The 18,384-nt window shown below is 40.5% G+C and overlaps 1 protein-coding gene across 3 annotated transcripts; it reads right to left on the minus strand.

Annotated features, from left to right (window-relative positions):
• Positions 1-1,777: 1,777 nt before the first annotated feature.
• Positions 1,778-17,941, minus strand: gprc5c (G protein-coupled receptor, class C, group 5, member C). Of its 3 annotated transcripts, none has more exons than XM_045723438.1 (5): positions 17,482-17,941; positions 11,593-12,673; positions 4,243-4,343; positions 3,906-4,037; positions 1,778-3,014 (listed from the first exon to the last, which is right to left on the minus strand). In XM_045723438.1, exons 2-5 carry the CDS (start codon positions 12,656-12,658, stop codon positions 2,982-2,984), a joined length of 1,332 nt encoding a protein of 443 aa, XP_045579394.1. In that variant the 5' UTR covers positions 12,659-12,673; positions 17,482-17,941; the 3' UTR covers positions 1,778-2,981. The 3 variants fall into 3 exon arrangements, with proteins under 3 accessions (XP_045579394.1, XP_014068043.1, XP_014068049.1); XM_014212568.2 differs by having other exon boundaries at positions 3,906-4,043; positions 17,482-17,837; XM_014212574.2 differs by lacking the exon at positions 3,906-4,037 and having other exon boundaries at positions 17,482-17,940.
• Between the last annotated feature and the right edge of the window lie 443 nt (positions 17,942-18,384).

The following is an 18,384-nucleotide window of genomic DNA, read 5'->3' on the forward strand; positions in this document are numbered from 1 at the left end:
CCCAGTGTGATCGTCTCCTGCAATAGCCCCTCTGTGACAAGGGAAAGGGGAAACCTAGTCAGTTGTACAACTGAATGCATTCAAATTAAATGTGTCTTCCGCATTTAACCCAAACCGTTGGACCAAAGTTATTTGCCTGTTTGTGGCTAGCTGTTAGCTTGCATGATTTTTGCCTTTCTCCTTCGACCTCTCACCAACAAGCTGTTTTTGCCCACAGGACTACCGTTGACTGGATGTTTTTTGTTTGTCGCACCATTCTCGGTAAACCCTAGACACTGTCTTGCGTGAAAAGCCCAGGAGGACTGCCGATTCTGAGATACGGGAACCGGTGTGCCTAGCACCAATGATGATACTATGCTCAAACTCACTTAGGAGAGTGCCCATTCTAACGTTCAGTCAAACAGTAGCTGAATGTCTCAATGCCTGTCTGCCTGCTTTATATAGCAAGCCACAGCCATATGACTCACTGTCTGTAGGGGCGAATCATTTTTGTGAACAGGGTGGTGTACCTAATAAACTGGCCACTCAGTGTATAGTATATTATGTAGTCTCTGATATGGTAATTTATTATAGTATAAGGGTAATATTGACAGAATAAGATATTAGCGGAATTAGAGTTTTATTTATGACAGATTCTCTTCGGACTATATGTATTTCACCAGTGAATCTTTATTATTTGGGACATCAATGGCTGTTGATACAGAATGTGCAATCAATTAATTAATTGTGGTTTTTAAACTTCATATTAGATTTATATTTCAGGATTGCAATTACAGGTGTAGGCTCAAATCTGATTTGATAAAAAAGTAAGTACTGTAAATAGCTATGTTAAAAATATATTTCAAATCCATACAATAGTTCATACAAGTGCTTCCATACGTACAGTATGTAGTGAGGAGACATTCATTGGCATGGTATTTACATGAACTCATTCAACACCCTTTAGCTACAACTGAAATAGCTATGTGAACTTTATGAAAGTGATATCCACAAGCTAAGCACTAAACATTGACATTTTAGGTATTTTCTTAAAACTGCACTGTTGGGAATGGGCTCGTAAGTAAGCATTTCACTGTAAGGTGTTGTATTCTACACCTGCGCTCGTGACAAATAAAATTATATTTATTTAATAATATCTGCCCTTACTTCATTTAAAGCAGGAAAGTGCACACTATTTGAAGGCTAAACCTATAACTAAGTGTATTCATATTAGGTAGGTATCCCAGTGACAGAAGAGTCCTTTCCCAAGATTCCATGGAACCATAGAGATGTTCCAGATATGGAATTTTCCACTCTTAATGAGTCCTCCACTGGGAACCCTGGGATGGCAGGTAAATCCCATGACACCGTCATACCTGTTGGCCCCTCGCTTGACTGATCCTGTCGTTGGCTGCACTTCTGTGTGTGTGTGTGTGTGTGTGTGTGTGTGTGTGTGTGTGCGCGCGTGCGCTCGCACATGCGAGCGAGCGTGCGTGCGTGAGAGTGTGTATGTTTACTATATAGCCACCTTTGTTGCCAAAATACCCCCCCCCCTCCATGCTAAGAGAAAGTCTGACTATTATTTTCCACCATTCCAGCATGCTCACAGTTCATCTGTCAAAGTACATCCAGCAGAGAGCTTAGCTCAGCTCACAGTGAGAGGAATGGTAACCTTTGCAAAATATATTGTTCTCTCCCTAAGCCATGGGTATACCGTCTGCTCTGTGGGTTGCTTTGACTGCAGGTTGCTTTGATCTATAGAGGGTTATGTCAAACACACACAGCAAATTGGCCAGTGTTGATTTTTCAGTGCAACATTTCTTGTGTTTATTCAGGAGATAAATTCACTCTGTAAGAGTGAAAGTAACACTCAGTTGAGTAAAACTGAGTGTTAGCGTTAATAAGCAGAGTTATTGTTTTACACTGTAGACAGTAAAACAGTCCCATCGAAAGCACGCTTATCATTATCATATTTCCCAGCATGCTCTACTGCAGGTTGATTTTTTTAGGATTGCTTTTAATGTCTGTGTTTTTACATGTACATTGATTGATTAATCTTAAACTACACAAAGATAAATAACATACATTTTTCTAAACTAATCCAATCACTTAGTCAAATTTATTGCACCTGTTACTAAAATTGTTGTTTCAGTTTAAATGGTTTAGGTAGTCTTATCAATTTTCAAAAGAAGAGGAACCCTGACAATCATTCTGAATACAGGTTGCAAGTGAATAACAATTTTAACTGTAGGATATCCCAACTTTGGTTGGATTTCAATAGGAATTACACATCACTTCGAGAGCCAGCATAATGTAATTTGCAGGCCTAATTTGGTGTGCAAACCATCACTTTCTTAACACCACTGTTTTAGGATGAAACTAGGTCATGATACATGGACTATCATAGAGTCATAGTTTTAGATACTCAGTAGGTAAAAGCCACAGGCCTTTTAAATGAAAGAATTCAGTAAGTATGTCTCTATCGATAACAAATACAGACATGGGTGGTAACTCTACAATTCACTTGAAAAGAAAAGGCACTCTGGGAAATAAGCAAATTAGTCAAGCGTTACGTTTTACTCTGTAGGTGTTGCGTATTACTCTACAGTAGAGCTATACAAACACCACAATCAAGTTCCTATGAACAGTTTACGAGTTGAAAGGGGAGCACTGCAACAGAGTTCAATCTTTAACAGTTTCAAAAGTGTTATATTAACACCAGTTCAGTGGGACTCATATGTTCACTGAAAATAGTGTACATTTAACATTTTCAGAGTTAAATGTACACCATTGATTTTGCTGTGCAGGACTGTCCATTTATAGATGGGCAAATTGTTTGTATCGATCACCCAAACGTCACCTCTGGAGTCTGATAGGCTGGTCGCTTTAGAGCCAGCTCATATTAAGAATCCAATGGACAACAGCAAATAGAGTCAACAGATTTGAATAAAATCGATGAACAAAAATGTCTTGAGGAGAGAGGTGTAACATAAAGTCTGTGTTCACCACTGGGATTTCTTGTGCAGTCCATTACCCTGAAAAAAATTGAAATTATATTGTTAAAAACTGTTTAGGGGCAATTCCATGGTAACGGAATTACGCTGGGACTCAGATTTTTCACTTTAAAATGTATGCCAAACAAAAAAACATTAATTTCAAAAGCTTAACAAACCATTCAACTCCATGCAGAAGGACTACCTTCAACAAAGAAGTGAAAAATCTGAGTCTCACCGTAATTCTGTTATTGTGGAATTGCACATGAGGCTAATGTCATAAATATGCATAGTGTAATGATAGTCCTAACGCAATGTGCATGAGAAAAAAGACTGAATTGATAAGAGGACTGTCCATAACACCAGAAAGAAGTAAGAAACCCACAGGACGAATGAAGTGAAAGATAAGACAGGCCCAAAATAGGAACATCACAATAAGAGAAAAATATGGAAAGAAAGAAACAAAAACAATATATTCCCTGGGAATGTAGAACTAAAAAACATCCAATGGGAATGTAGAACTAAAAACCATCCGATAGGAATGTAGAACTAAAAACCATCCGATAGGAATGTAGAACTAAACACCATCCAATAAGCGTGTACAAGAGCAGGAAGAGAATACACATGCTCGCCAAGGTGAAACATAGACAAAGAGAGAATTCATCAGGAGGAACCTGTAGGTAGAACAAGTTGCTATGGATACAGGTATACGGCAGAGTTGAGAGGATTGCTTGTGCTGTGTGCAGACAGAGGCTAGAGAAAGGTGAGGAGAATGTGTCCGAGTACAGCAGGTGTTCGTCCCAAATCGCACCCTATTCACTATTCAGTGCACTAATTTTGACCGGGCTCTAGTCAAAAGTAGTGTAATATAAAATGAATACTGTGCCATTTGGGACGCACTCCAGAGGACATGGGCTGTCTATCTCCACCTACACTGTGGCCCTGTTGTGTCTGCGTGTCTGCGGCCTCGTCGGTGCATACTGACAGGGTACTGCCCCCTCTGTGGGCCGGGGAGCTGTTGTTGATGGAGGCTCGGGGGATGCGAGACTCATAGGACATTTCCTGCTGCAGCTAGCGATACACATGGGCCATAACATGCACATCAGCATCCAGACAAAAGAGAAGTGAAGAATATTTAAACAAATGGATATTAATAAGGGTCCTCTTTCTTTTTAAGAGATAATTGAAAAACAAAACAACAACAATCTGAGGGTGTGTGCGTGCGTGCGTGCGTGCGCATATAGACAAACAACTGATGGCCAGTACTCACATTCCCCATTCCCTTGCTAATGATAGCAAGCTCTGTGGGCTGGTAGACAGAACTGCGGAGCTGACCACTGTAGCCGCTGTATGGGGACACAACCTTTGGATCTGAAAGGTACAAAAAGAAAACAGACATCTGAATAATATACGTAGGGACAATGGATACTTTCTTTATATAAATACATATTCAACTTCTAATCTCAATCAATCCAACTTAGTCAGATGTTCAGCTCTCAAATGTTGTCCTCCTCTAGGTCAGAGGTATTCAACTCTTAACCTACAAGGGCCGTCGGCTGCTGATTTTTTTGTTCTACCTGATAATTAATTGTGCCAACCTGATCAGTTCCTGATTAGAGGGGCACAATGAAAAACTCAGTGGAACTAGCTTTGAGATCCAGAGTTGAGTTTGAGGGCTCTAGGTATTCAGTGTTCCCAAGCAACCAGTCATGGTTTTAACCACCATGACAAGATCATAAACCACTGATTTAGGCTATAAGGGTGGAATTCAGACCCAAGTTATGTGCGCGTCAATGGAACTTAATTCCCGTTTTATGCAATTTTCTCTCTGTGCCTATTCTGACAATTTAAGCATGGGGAAATTCATGTGCCAGCCATGTATTCGTTTAGGGTGGAGATCACATAAATGGAGGTGTGGCAGAGGTGTGACTACAGATGCACCATAATTAGACCTTGACTTAATTCCCTCATAATTCCACCACCCTTATGCACGAGGAAACCATGAATAAGGTCTAGCTAACCTTTCAGTTCCAATTAGAAAAACAACTACTTTCATTTTCCCGATAGTATTAGCACCGTTCTCCCTGCACTGTAATTTATAAAGTGATGAGAACTATTGATAAGAGTTGGTAAATGAGTAATCTGTTTGGATAAGGGGATAAATATAAATACATTTGTAATTGTTTTTAGATCTATTTTACGCTATGATTGCTGGAGACAAATATAATCAGTCATATGGCGCTAAACTGAAAAGTACATCAACATGACAGGCATTTATGCCTCTTTGCCATAGGGAAGTATGAAATGCTGTGCTGTTATGCAGAATTTAAATTGTATGGCCTTATAACTTTCAGGGATGAAGTTGCACGGCATATCAAGATGCACGGCATATCCGAGCAGAATGACAGTTGTGCCAAATTTAACCTTTGTGCACTCTAGAAATTGTAATTATATTCCCCGACTTTTCCTGTTTCCTACAATTTCCTATTATGTTCATTGTTATAAGCCAATATCGGTAGCGACGGTAATTAATAACCACACATATTTAACTGCCAATTTAGTGTTAGTTCCTTTCAGTTGGTAGGCTTACCCTACATTTCATTACATTGTTTGATTTAGACCATTTTTATTTGTTTCCTCTGTAAACACTGTCACATCCATGTGGTTGTTGCTAGGAATAACGAATAATATTGAATTACAAGTTACAAGGGACATGTAGCCTATTTGAATCATTATGTAATGAAGACAAAATATGGCAGTTTAAACCTGAAGCCTGGAGCACGGTTCACGGCGACTGGACCATTGTCATCACAGTTCCATCATCAGTGAGGATTAAGGTAGATTTATATGACTCTTGTTCAACCACTATTGTACACTTTTCTCCCCTTCCAATATTTCATGGATTGAACTGAATATGGCAACTTTCAGGATGATCTGTTCTTTTTATGAAGTAGGTAGATTCATAAATACTCTCCTAAATCAGGGTTTCCCCAACATGGGGGGGTCGCCTTATTTGAGAATAGGGTCACTGGAGAAACAGGTTTATACTCAGACTCAGATGCAGCTAAGCTATAAAGCTCAATTTATAAGATGTCAGTATCGCTATCATCCATGTATATCTGGAATATTTACAATGAAACAAATACTAAGGGTGCAGTTCAGTTTTCAGTGGGAAACTAAAGCTGTCGCGGTCATCAGGTTTATATTTGGACTCAGATGCAGCTGAGCGATCAAACTCAATCTGTAAGACGTTACTGTCAAAAATACTGTCAGACTGACTTGTTATACTGTAATTGTCATAGCCACAAATCAAAAAATAAACACTGACTGTTGATTACATTACCTTTTTTTACATGGTGGGGTCGCAATACTTTTCTGATATCAGAATATTTTTTTTTATCAACTAAAAGGAGATTAATATGCATATTTTGATGGCTTTCTTTATTGATCCCTGTTCTCTCAATATTTTCTAGTGAGTCTGTCGAGAAAATTAAAAGGTACACTGTATTTAAAGGGATAGCTTTAGATAAATGTACTGAAAACCCTACAGAATGAAAATTCCATGACTAAATCTGTTGGCCAACAAGTGTGAAGATTTTTGCCGGTTTAACTAAATTTATTCAGTGCGCATAAGGGAGCCACACACAAAGAGCTCATTACGCACTTGCATAAGGTAAGTCTGAATAGCAAATACTGTGAAGTGCTTAAATCAAAACATGTAAAAAAATGTATAGATTTCCTAAGTCTGAATTGGCCCCTAACTCTATTATCTCCATTGTGCATTCAACTGTGCATCCTCTATAAACAATGGTAGTGCAAATCAGACCTGTGCAGGAAATAGTTATATTCTGTAGCTTGTTTGAAAATGCCAACTTTTGAAAAACCTCGAGGTAGTTGAATATAGAGAATCAACTATTGGCAACTATTTCCTTTGATATTCAAATACAGGTCTCAGAAAACCAAATAATACTTGAAAATATTTGAATATATGCAAGTTATTTGAAAACAACCAAAAATGATTAATTGGCTGCTAAATATTTGATGAAGAACCAAAAACTAGAACAGGTAGTTTAATTAGTCTAAATATATTATCATTAACACATGGTATTTATCAATCGAAATAATGGAAATAAATAATGGAAAGTAATACAAACTGATTTTGTTTTATTGGTTAACATTTATTTTTCAGGATTTCTTTACATCATGCATTACATTAATGTTTACATCATTGTCATAGCCTATGGTTCTTTAACAGTAATTTTAGATCTTGGTTAATCATTTAAGGTGTTGATTGCATGTGATGAACATCAGCGTATCAAATGTTTTGTCAATCATTGAGCAACAGTCAGGCCTGAACGTTCTTCCAGTGATGCTGAAACAAACATAATTTCCTTATTCTGTCCAATGCCATCAGTTATGTAGGTTCAGGTACATCCCTCATTCCCAAATTAATGGAAAAGATAAGCACAGAATGAACCAGGGAATTACATAGCACTTATCTTTCCATTTAGCATTGAAGGAATATACATGGATCTATCTACCGTAATTTCCGGACTATTAAGCGCACCTGAATATAAGCCGCACCCACTGAATTTAAAAAAAAAATATTATTTTGAACATAAATAAGCCGCACATGTCTATAAGCCGCAGGTGCCTACCGGTACATTGAAACAAATAAACTTTACACCGGCTTTAACGAAACACGGCTTGTAACAAAAATAAATAGGCTTTAACGAAACACGGCTTGTAACAAAAATAAATAGGCTTTAACGAAACACAGCTTGTAACAAAAAATGTGCAGTAAGCTTTAGTTGTCTTTTTGCACTGAGTCAATTCCTCACGCTGCTGTTTCCAACGTCTTATCATCGACTCATTAAGACCAAGCTCCCGTGCAGCAGCTCTATTTCCTTTTCCAACAGCCAGATCAATCGCCTTTAACTTGAAAGCTGCATCATATGCATTTCTCCGTGTCTTTGCCATGATGAATGTGACAAAATGACTACCGTAATCAGAATGATGGGAAGTTTGAGAGCGCTCGAATTAATCTAAACAGTAAACAAAAAAGTTGTTTGACCTTAACCCGTTCGGCAATTTCATTGGTCTAATGAAAGATTCATGCCGGAAAAACACTGAGCACGTCACAGAATGTGTTTTTTTTTAGAAAAAAAAAATTGAAAGCGGGAAAAAGCCATATATTAGCTGCGTCATTGTTTAAGCCGCGAGGTTCAAAGCTGGGAAAAAAGTTGTGGCTTATAGTCCGGAATTTACGGTACACAACAAATGACCTGGGACATGGACTTATAAGACACATTTTTGTGTTAAAAAATATAATTAATAATAATAAATCAACACTGACAGGGTTGAATCAACACCGAAAGTGTGGAGTTTGTGGACCCATATAGACACCAGAAAAGTAATAAATTAACACACTGCTTAGTGTAAAGCCTTATTCAAATATTTGGCAGAGTGCCTTTCGAGAAAATCGTACTGTTACCGTCCATGACTGATTTGTTAGTGACAGAGACATGGTTGTTTTACTCATACAGTACATTTTAGGTCCTATGGACTTCACAATGTGAGATCCTAAGTGAGTATGTTATCATTAAAAAAACTTTATTGAACCCAATACCATACGTATTTCATCAGGCCTTTTGAGAGCCTACTTTCACCGTAATAAAGGGGTCTGAAACGCATACACATAACTTTGCCCATCATTATATTATATTTCCCAGCATGCTCTATTGCAGGTTGATATTTAGAATTGTTTGTTTCAATAGCTATGTTTTTGTATTCACATTGATTAATCTTATGCTACAGGAAGATACATAACATACATTTTTCTAAACAAATCCATTCAGTTAGATTTTTTGCAACCTTTACTGAAATGTTTGTTCCAGTTTAGTTGGCTTAGGTAGTCTCTACCCAATATTTCTAACCATGGTGCTCATTCTGAATGCAGGTTGTAGGTGAATAACAATTCTAACTGTTGGGTAGTTTATCTCCTGCTGGATTCCAGTAGAAATTAGACACTCCATTTGCAAGCCAGTATAATACTGTATGACTTGCAGTTAGGATTACAAACTCTGCGAAATTCCGAGATTTTCCACAAGTCTTCTTTGGAAGTTTTCTGGAAATGGAAGCAGGATATCCAAAATCCTTCAAACAGGATTTTGAGAGCCTACTCACATGCCAATTATGCACTCATAACTAAAGGTACAAAGGATAACTTTACTGGGTAGTGTTTGTACCACTTTAAGAACAAATCTAAAAATATATATATTAGAACGCTATACAACAGCCTGGAATTCATAGTTTACAGGCCATAAAGTGATGTGTAATTCCTATTGTAATCCAGCCAGTGTGGGGACATCCACCTATTGGATGTTTTATTACCAGCAACCTGTATTCAGAATGACTGCCAGAGTTGGGAAGACTAAACTATGAGACTACCTAAAGCATCTAAACTGGAACAACCATTTCAGTAATGGGTGCAATAAGTCCAAGTAACATATTGCATTAGTTTAGAAACTGTTTACAATATATATGAGTAGCAACAGATAAATTAATGAATGAATTAATATATGTACATGCACAAACATAGATATTGAAACAAACAATTCTAAAAATAAACCAGCAATAGAGCATGCTAGGAAATGTAATAATGATAGGTGTGGTTTTCGTTCAAAGTGATGTGTATGAGTTTCAGGCCACTGTATTTGGGTAAAACAAATAAGGCCTTATGAAATAAGCATGCTATTTCGTTAACATTTTAAACAAACATTTTTTATGATAGCTTAGGATCTGACTTGGTGAAGTCCATCAGACAGAAAATGGATGAATGCAACAACCATTTCTCTGTCCTTAACAAATACAGGGCACTTGGGGAAATATTTGAATAAGGCTTTACACTAAGTAGTGTGTTAATTTAACACTGTTCCGGTGTCTATACCGATCCACAGACTCAACACTTGATTTAACACTGCTTAGTGTAAAGCTTTAAAAATGATATATTTTTTAAGTAACACACAGTACAGTGTCACAACTCATTTATACTTATCTGTACACAATATCATTGGTTGATTGGTTTGACTTGATTATCTACACCTGGGGCCTGTTCAAGAGAATGTAAATGTACAGAATGTTCAGATGTTCTAATTCAGAGGGGTTGGGTTAAATGCGGAAGACACATTTCAGTTGAATTCATTCTGTTGTGCAACTGACTAGGTATCTATGGAGACGGCACAGTAACGCAAACACAAGCATTGATATCGGGATTGAATCAGAGCTGAGGAGTGTGCTGTGTAAACATTTATGTATGCATGGGACACTGGTTAAGTCACTGTTCTATTCTAGACATGTACTAACGTGTGAGTAATTACAAACTCCCATTGAATCACCTGGTAGATCAGTGGTAATGGAACATGTGTGTGGGAGAGGCGACTCGGTAGCTTAACTTTTAAATAAGTCCTCTGGCTAAACATAGACAGTGACTGACTATTTCATGTTTTCATAGCTCTCTCTCATCATGAAGGACATCATCCTTCGTTCTCAGTCTCTACCAGAAAAGGTTCATTTGTTTAAAAACAAACATTCCCCTTTACTATTTAATATAAACTCCAAATATGGAAGGGTTATTTTTCTCCCAACATTCTCTTCTCATTATTAGTTTGATGGGCTAGGCCAAATGTTATTTTGTTTAATTTATTCAAACATGATATTCCAGTCAGTAAAAATGGTGTCCCTCTATCTTCTAATATTGTCTTGATAGGGTGCCAGCTGATCTCTCAGCAGACCAGGACATACAGTAAGCTAATCTCTCAGTCAGGACAGAGCTGCTAACTCATAAGGCGCCATCCGCCATCCACATTACCATGTGCTATTATCCCTCCCTCCCACTTTAACCTAAGCCATGGTATTCGTCCCAAAGGTCACCCTATTCCATATATAGTGCACTACGTTTGACCAAAGATCTATGTGCCCTGGTCAAAAGAAGTGTATGCACTACATAGGAAATAGGGTGCCATTTGGAATGGAATGCAACCCTTGTGGTGATGAGATGAGGCTAGGGCAGGCTGAGGGCAGGTAGAGCAGCATCAAAGAGATAGAGTGGGAGGAGGAGGGACACAGTGTCCTGTCTGGCCCGGCTGCATCCTACTAGATCAGATACGGGTCACCAACAGGATTAAAACCATATCAGCATATCAAATTCTGAAGAGTTTGGAGAACGTAAACTGGGTGTGAAATTCATTACCGTTTCGATGCCGTTCATTGTTACTTCTTCACTGATAGTGTGTGAAGATCGCTCCATGCAGACAACAATGTTCCCTTATTCATGTGCCTGACTGTACTGATGCAAGCTTCAGTGACCCTCTTAATGAACCTCCCCCTCTAATGTTTGCTAGGTGTGTTAGAATCATCCACTGTATGTGATGTGCCAGCAAGAGGACAAAACATCCTGTCGTCTAGTGAAGTGTACTAATTAGTGAAGCCAGGTAATTAGTGGGTCAACACGTGTCAGTGTGTGTTTGTGAATGCGTGTGCAGCTTACGTGTGTGTGTGTGTACGTGCACCGGTGTGTACGTGCACCTGTGTGTGCATGCATGAATGTATGTCTACATACCTGAGTTCTCATCCATAGAGAAAGCCTTGTTCTCCATAAACATATTCTGAGCTCCTTGATCCTTCAGGATGGTCTCGTAGCCCACCCCTCTACTGGGGTACAGGTCCTCTCCAAACCCCGGCGCCCCCCCATCCTCCTGAGTCAGAGTGCAGATTTCTGGGATGGTGTAGAGGACCAGGAACACCCAGGCATTGCTGACCAGGGCGATGGCCAGGGTAGGGTCATCCCAGCTGGGTCCACCAGTCATCAGGTTCCCCCAGATGTACATGGTGATCCAGGCCACCCAGATGAACACAGAGAGGAGACCCGTGATGAGGAGAAAGGCTCCCTCCTGGCGTCTCTGCTTGTGTTTCCCGCACAGGGAGGGTAAGGATGCCACTACGACAGCTAGGAGAAGATTCAGTACGTAGATCAGCGCCATTACGAAGTCCTGGTTGGCGATGTTACAGGGCACGTTGGCTGCCGTGCCTAATGCTGTCCCTGTAACATTGAGCGGTGACAGTGGGTAGCGAACAATGGTAATGATCAGCCACTCTGTGTTGATGACCACCTCCACCAGCCAGAGCCCCAGGGCTCCCAGACACAGAACCCAGGCCCGGGGCCCCTGATCCCCCCTGCGGGCCAGGAGGTTCAGCCTCACACACTGCATGAGAAGACACGCGAAGCACCCGGCGAACAGCACCCCGAAGAGGAAGCGCCGCGAGGCACAGGTGGCGAAGTCCTTCCCTACGATGAAGGAGAAAGTGAGGCAGAAGAGGCCCAGGGTACAGATCAGGAAGCAGGCATGGAGCCCCACGGATCTCCTCTTGTTCTTGTCTGTGATGAAGGGTAGGCTGGCCAGGAGGACGATGAGGAGGATGATGGAACCCACCACGCCGGCCGCCGCGAATGACTCCAGTACGATGCCCCATACGGCACTGAGGTCACACAGGCTATAGTACAGGGAGCCTACATTGGAGCCACACCCCCCTGGGGTCACGCTGGCGGCCATAGAGAAGGGGAGAGACCAGAAAGTGACAGCGATCGGGAGCAGAAGGAGATGAAGCCTCTCGTGTGTCCGATCCATGGAATTCAGAAGAACCTGTTCACACAGAAAGAGAAGAGGGAGAGTCTGAGTGTGTTGGCATCCGAGAAGGTTATTTAAGAGGATGAGAAGTGAGAAACTAGTGACTTTGTCATCCCTTCAAAAGAGTCACTCTCAATACACCCAACCAGCTAAATCTGAGTCAGGAGCAAACAAATAAAATCATACTGTAATCAGGATTTAATGGTGTCTAGCCCCATCACACAAGCAACTGATGGAGAGATTCTGTTTCTGTTCAAAATGGCTAGATTTCAATGTTTTCTGAGAAATCCTCAGGAGGTAAGAATAACCCAGCAACACAAAAACACAAGTGGAGGTATTGCTGAAGCTGGCATTGATCCCTTCTAAGAATCATTGAGTGACTTGCAGGATAAATTAGGGTTAAGTGCCTTGCTCAAGGGCACATAAACATATTTTTCACCTCGGAGAAACCAGTGAACTTTTGCTTAATGGCCCAACACTCTTAACCACTAGGCTACCTGCCGCACCAGTGATAACACTTAGGAATGTCAGTTGAGACACTCTTGTTGAGTCACACTCATTGGATAGCATAGTACATGAAACACACTCACAGCACATATTGTATGTGCTGCTCTAACTTTAAGTTGAACTTGAGATGAGGTGCCATGAGCCTTTCGAGGTTTTCTATTTTTATACCAAGACTTCTCCTCGTGAAGAGTTTGTCAAACCCATCTAAAAAACTGCCAAATTGTTTTATTAAGCATCCCTACAGTAGTCCCAGACGTCTTTTAGTGCTGTGCCATGCCGTTTGTCTCTGTCCCTGTCAGATTACATAATGCTGAGTTGACGTCAGCCATCTTATAACCAAATAGATGAAGTTGTTGTGGTGTTTAGTTTCCTGCCATGGAGCCACTGCTTAGCCATAAGATAAATACTTTCCAGGTGCATTAATTCAATAACCCTCATCTAATAACCTTTTCTGGCCGCAATTCTGCCAATAATCTAACAAAGCTGATGTTGGGGACTAGGGAGTAAGTAGCACAACATCCGTCAATTGTTTGTGGAGGGAAGTGAAAGACAATTGTTTTGGACCTCTTGATCTCACACATACAAACACGTGCACAGGCTAGTGCCACACACACTCACTCACACACGCACTCTCACTCACACACACACTCACTCTCTCTCACACACACATACACACTCACACTCTCTCACACACACACACACACACTCACACTCACGCCCACTCTCACACTTAACTCACACTCACACTCTCACTCTCACGCTCACACACACTCACATGCACTCTCACCCGCACACTCTCACTCTGTCTCACTCATACTCACACTTTCTCACACACAAATTCACACAAACTCGCACTCTCACTCTCAGTTTCACTCTCACTCACACTCTCACTCTCACACCCACACAAACATGGTCTCTGTTCCCAACCTTAAAACCAAGAAAAAGTATGGATATGTTAACCACTCTTCTTCTGTCATTAACTCTTTCAATCACCAACTAAGGTCATTCAACCTTAAACTGAATACCATGAAGAACGTTTATTTTTTATTATTTTTTTTGCCATGTATCAGTTTCTGTATACCTGTATATAGCTCCACAGTGATCTGGTACTCCCTCTATATAGCTCCACAGTGATCTGGTACTGGTACTCCCTCTATATAGCTCCACAGTGATCTGGTACTGGTACTCCCTCTATATAGCTCCACAGTGATCTGGTACTGGTACTCCCTCTATATAGCCTCACAGTGACCTGGTACTGGTACTCCCTCTATATAGCTCCACATTGATCTGGTACTGGTACTCCCTGTATATAGCTCCACATTGATCTGGTACTGGTACTCCCTCTATATAGCTCCACATTGATATGGTACTGGTACTCCCTCTATATAGCTCCACATTGATCTGGTACTGGTACTCCCTCTATATAGCTCCACATTGATCTGGTACTGGTACTCCCTCTATATAGCTCCACATTGATCTGGTACTGGTACTCCCTCTATATAGCCCCACATTGATCTGGTACTGGTACTCCCTCTATATAGCTCCACATTGATCTGGTACTGGTACTCCCTGTATATAGCTCCACATTGATCTGGTACTGGTACTCCCTGTATATAGCTCCACATAGATCTGGTACTGGTACTCCCTGTATATAGCTCCACATTGATCTGGTACTGGTACTCCCTGTATATAGCTCCACATTGATCTGGTACTGGTACTCCCTGTATATAGCTCCACATAGATCTGGTACTGGTACTCCCTGTATATAGCTCCACATTGATCTGGTACTGGTACTCCCTCTATATAGCTCCACATTGATCTGGTACTGGTACTCCCTCTATATAGCCCCACATTGATCTGGTACTGGTACTCCCTCTATATAGCTCCACATTGATCTGGTACTGGTACTCCCTCTATATAGCTCCACATTGATCTGGTACTGGTACTCCCTCTATATAGCTCCACATTGATCTGGTACTGGTACTCCCTCTATATAGCTCCACATTGATCTGGTACTGGTACTCCCTCTATATAGCTCCACATTGATCTGGTACTGGTACTCCCTGTATATAGCTCCACAGTGATCTGGTACTGGTACTCCCTGTATATAGCTCCACATTGATCTGGTACTGGTACTCCCTCTATATAGCTCCACATTGATCTGGTACTGGTACTCCCTCTATATAGCTCCACATTGATCTGGTACTGGAACTCCCTTTTGGCCTTTCTAGGGAGATTTCCTAGCCACCGTGATTCTACACCTGCATTGCTTGCTGTTTGGGGTTTTAGGCTGGGTTTCTGTACAGCACTTTGATATATCAGCTGATGTAAGAAGGGCTATATAAATAAATTTGATTTGATATATAGCTCCACATTGATCTGGTACTGGTACTCCCTGTATATAGCTCCACATTGATCTGGTACTGGTACTCCCTCTATATAGCTCCACATTGATCTGGTACTGGTACTCCCTGTATATAGCTCCACATTGATCTGATACTGGTACTCCCTGTATATAGCTCCACAGTGATCTGGTACTCCCTGTATATAGCTCCACAGTGATCTGGTACTGGTACTCCCTGTATATAGCTCCACAGTGATCTGGTACTGGTACTCCCTGTATATAGCTCCACATTGATCTGGTACTGGTACTCCCTGTATATAGCTCCACATTGATCTGGTACTGGTACTCCCTGTATATAGCTCCACATTGATCTGGTACTGGTACTCCCTGTATATAGCTCCACATTGATCTGGTACTGGTACTCCCTGTATATAGCTCCACATTGATCTGGTACTGGTACTCCCTCTATATAGCTCCACATTGATCTGGTACTGGTACTCCCTCTATATAGCTCCACATTGATCTGGTACTGGTACTCCCTCTATATAGCTCCACATTGATCTGGTACTGGTACTCCCTGTATATAGCTCCACATTGATCTGGTACTGGTACTCCCTCTATATAGCTCCACATTGATCTGGTACTGGTACTCCCTCTATATAGCTCCACATTGATCTGGTACTGGTACTCCCTCTATATAGCTCCACATTGATCTGGTACTGGTACTCCCTGTATATAGCTCCACAGTGATCTGGTACTGGTACTCCCTGTATATAGCTCCACATTGATCTGGTACTGGTACTCCCTGTATATAGCTCCACATTGATCTGGTACTGGTACTCCCTGTATATAGCTCCATTCTTTTATTTTATTTGTATTATTAAACTCTGCCTTGTTGGGAAGGGCTCATCAGCAAACATTTCACCGTAAAGTCTACACCAGTTGTATTCGGCCCGTGTGACCAATACAATTTAATTTGATTTGAAATGTCATTTTTCCTTTTACCGGTATTATTCTCAATCCATCACCAATACGAATCTCAAAACCTCGCTAAAGACTTGACAGGCAGCAGCTCTGACAAATCACTCCAGAATATCACTCTTTCAAACCAATGAAATTACAGAGAAGGCAGGAATATAATGTTGCAGAAAAAAGGGCTCACCTGCTCAGGTGTGTGCTGTGCATGCAACAAAAGTGACAGTCAGTGCTGTCTTCATCTGAAAATGTATCGATTAATATGTAAGTGTATATAAGCAGTGGTTCCTGGGGAACCAAAGGGTGCATATTTTTGTTTCTACCCACATGTACATACTGTATTACCTCAATTACCTAGCACACCTGCACATTGACTTGGTACTGGTATTTCTTGTATATAGCCTCACTATTGTTTTTATTGTTTTACTATTCCCTTTAATTTAATTGAGCAAATATTTGTCTTACATTTTAACTCTGCACTGTTGGGAATGGGCTCGTAAGTAAGCGTTTCACTGTAAAGTCTACACCTGTTGTATTCGGCACGTGATCAATACACATTTGATTTGATTTCACGGGTATGCTCGTCATCAGGCTTTGATGATTTGAATCAGGTGTGGTAGTTGTTTTGTAAAAATGTATACCCTCGGGATTAAGAAACACTGGGCTATATAGTGTTAATATTCCATATTTTGGACATCTATTAAAAATATGAATTTAACCTTTATATAACATGACATACATAACGTTTGCATGTGCTTCACCAAAGTTCGAATTGCAAAATCTCTTCACAACAGATACATGAAGCTCAACTATAGGCTTTTAACGAACTATTAAATATTTTTTGGAACAATTTACAGAAGCCCACGAAAGTTGTATAGTCTACTGGCTTTTGAGTGTCACTATTAGACCGTGCGTATTGTTTGTGTTACTAAACACTTAACACTTAACTGGAACCTCCATCGCTTCACAAATGAAATTAATCTGTTGAGGACCTTACCTTCAGATGTCTGACTGCTGTAAATCTTTGTTGTTCTTGGTGGTCCGTGATATTGTCGCTACTCGCAATTCACCTGTTCCAACCCACACTGAAAAAAAACCCGCGCTCTACATTGTCCACATGTAGCCTACATCCAGTGGGCTAAAAGTTGATAGCTCTTTGAAAATGTTGCCTATATTCCGTTTCTAGTGGTTTTCAATTACACTGCAATCTCTGCTTTTAGTCAATTCTGAAATATTGAAGTTGGGGTTGGATCTCACAATACTAGGCTTCTAGAGCTGTTCATGCACAATAAATACTAGGCTTCTAGAGCTGTTCATGCGGAGCGATTGGTCCCTGGATAGCCACTGCCTTCTCTCTCTCTCTCTCTCTCTCACACAAACAAACACCATTTTGATTAATACTAACAGGGTCGAGTGTTACTGTAAATAAAATAATACATGGAACTTTTTGTCTTGTTAACTCTACGAAGATAACAAATACAATGCATTACTTCGAAAGGAAGGGGAATGTGTGAACAACTTTCTAATTGACAATTTACAAAGGTGTCTGATTCGAATAAGTAAGCTTGCACCTAAATTACTGCACTGCCAGGAAAAGTATTTGCAAAGTCTATTTTCAAGGTCTTTGCGCCAGTCGTGAGTTCCATGTCCAAGTTGCTGCATTTGACCGTGGTGACCTCGAAGGTATTCAAAGTGTCTTTTCCCCGCTCCATGGATTGAACATTTATATGCAATTGGGTCATCAAGACTAGATGTAGACCATTGTAAATAAATTAGGCTATCTATTCATGCCTCTCCTCAAAACATTTATAGCCTATGATGAAATAGAGACTCCCAATGTGTCAATAGCCTAGTTTTGCATCTGCACACACAGATTATCTTTCTTAATGAGATCTAAAAA

Source organism: Salmo salar, chromosome ssa01, assembly GCF_905237065.1.
Source record: "Salmo salar chromosome ssa01, Ssal_v3.1, whole genome shotgun sequence".
NCBI lineage: Eukaryota > Metazoa > Chordata > Actinopteri > Salmoniformes > Salmonidae > Salmo > Salmo salar.

What these genes read in the sequence shown, in the direction of transcription:
- gprc5c (XM_014212568.2), bottom strand. Translation starts at nt 12,658, where the DNA reads ATGGATCGGACACACGAGAGGCTTCATCTCCTTCTGCTCCCGATCGCT. An exon ending in CTCTATGGATGAGAACTCAG is followed by an intron (nt 4,344 to 11,592) that starts GTATGTAGACAT and finishes TGTACCTTTCAG; the next exon opens with ATCCAAAGGTTGTGTCCCCA. An exon ending in AGACACAACAGGGCCACAGT is followed by an intron (nt 3,015 to 3,905) that starts GTAGGTGGAGAT and finishes AATTTTTTTCAG; the next exon opens with GGTAATGGACTGCACAAGAA.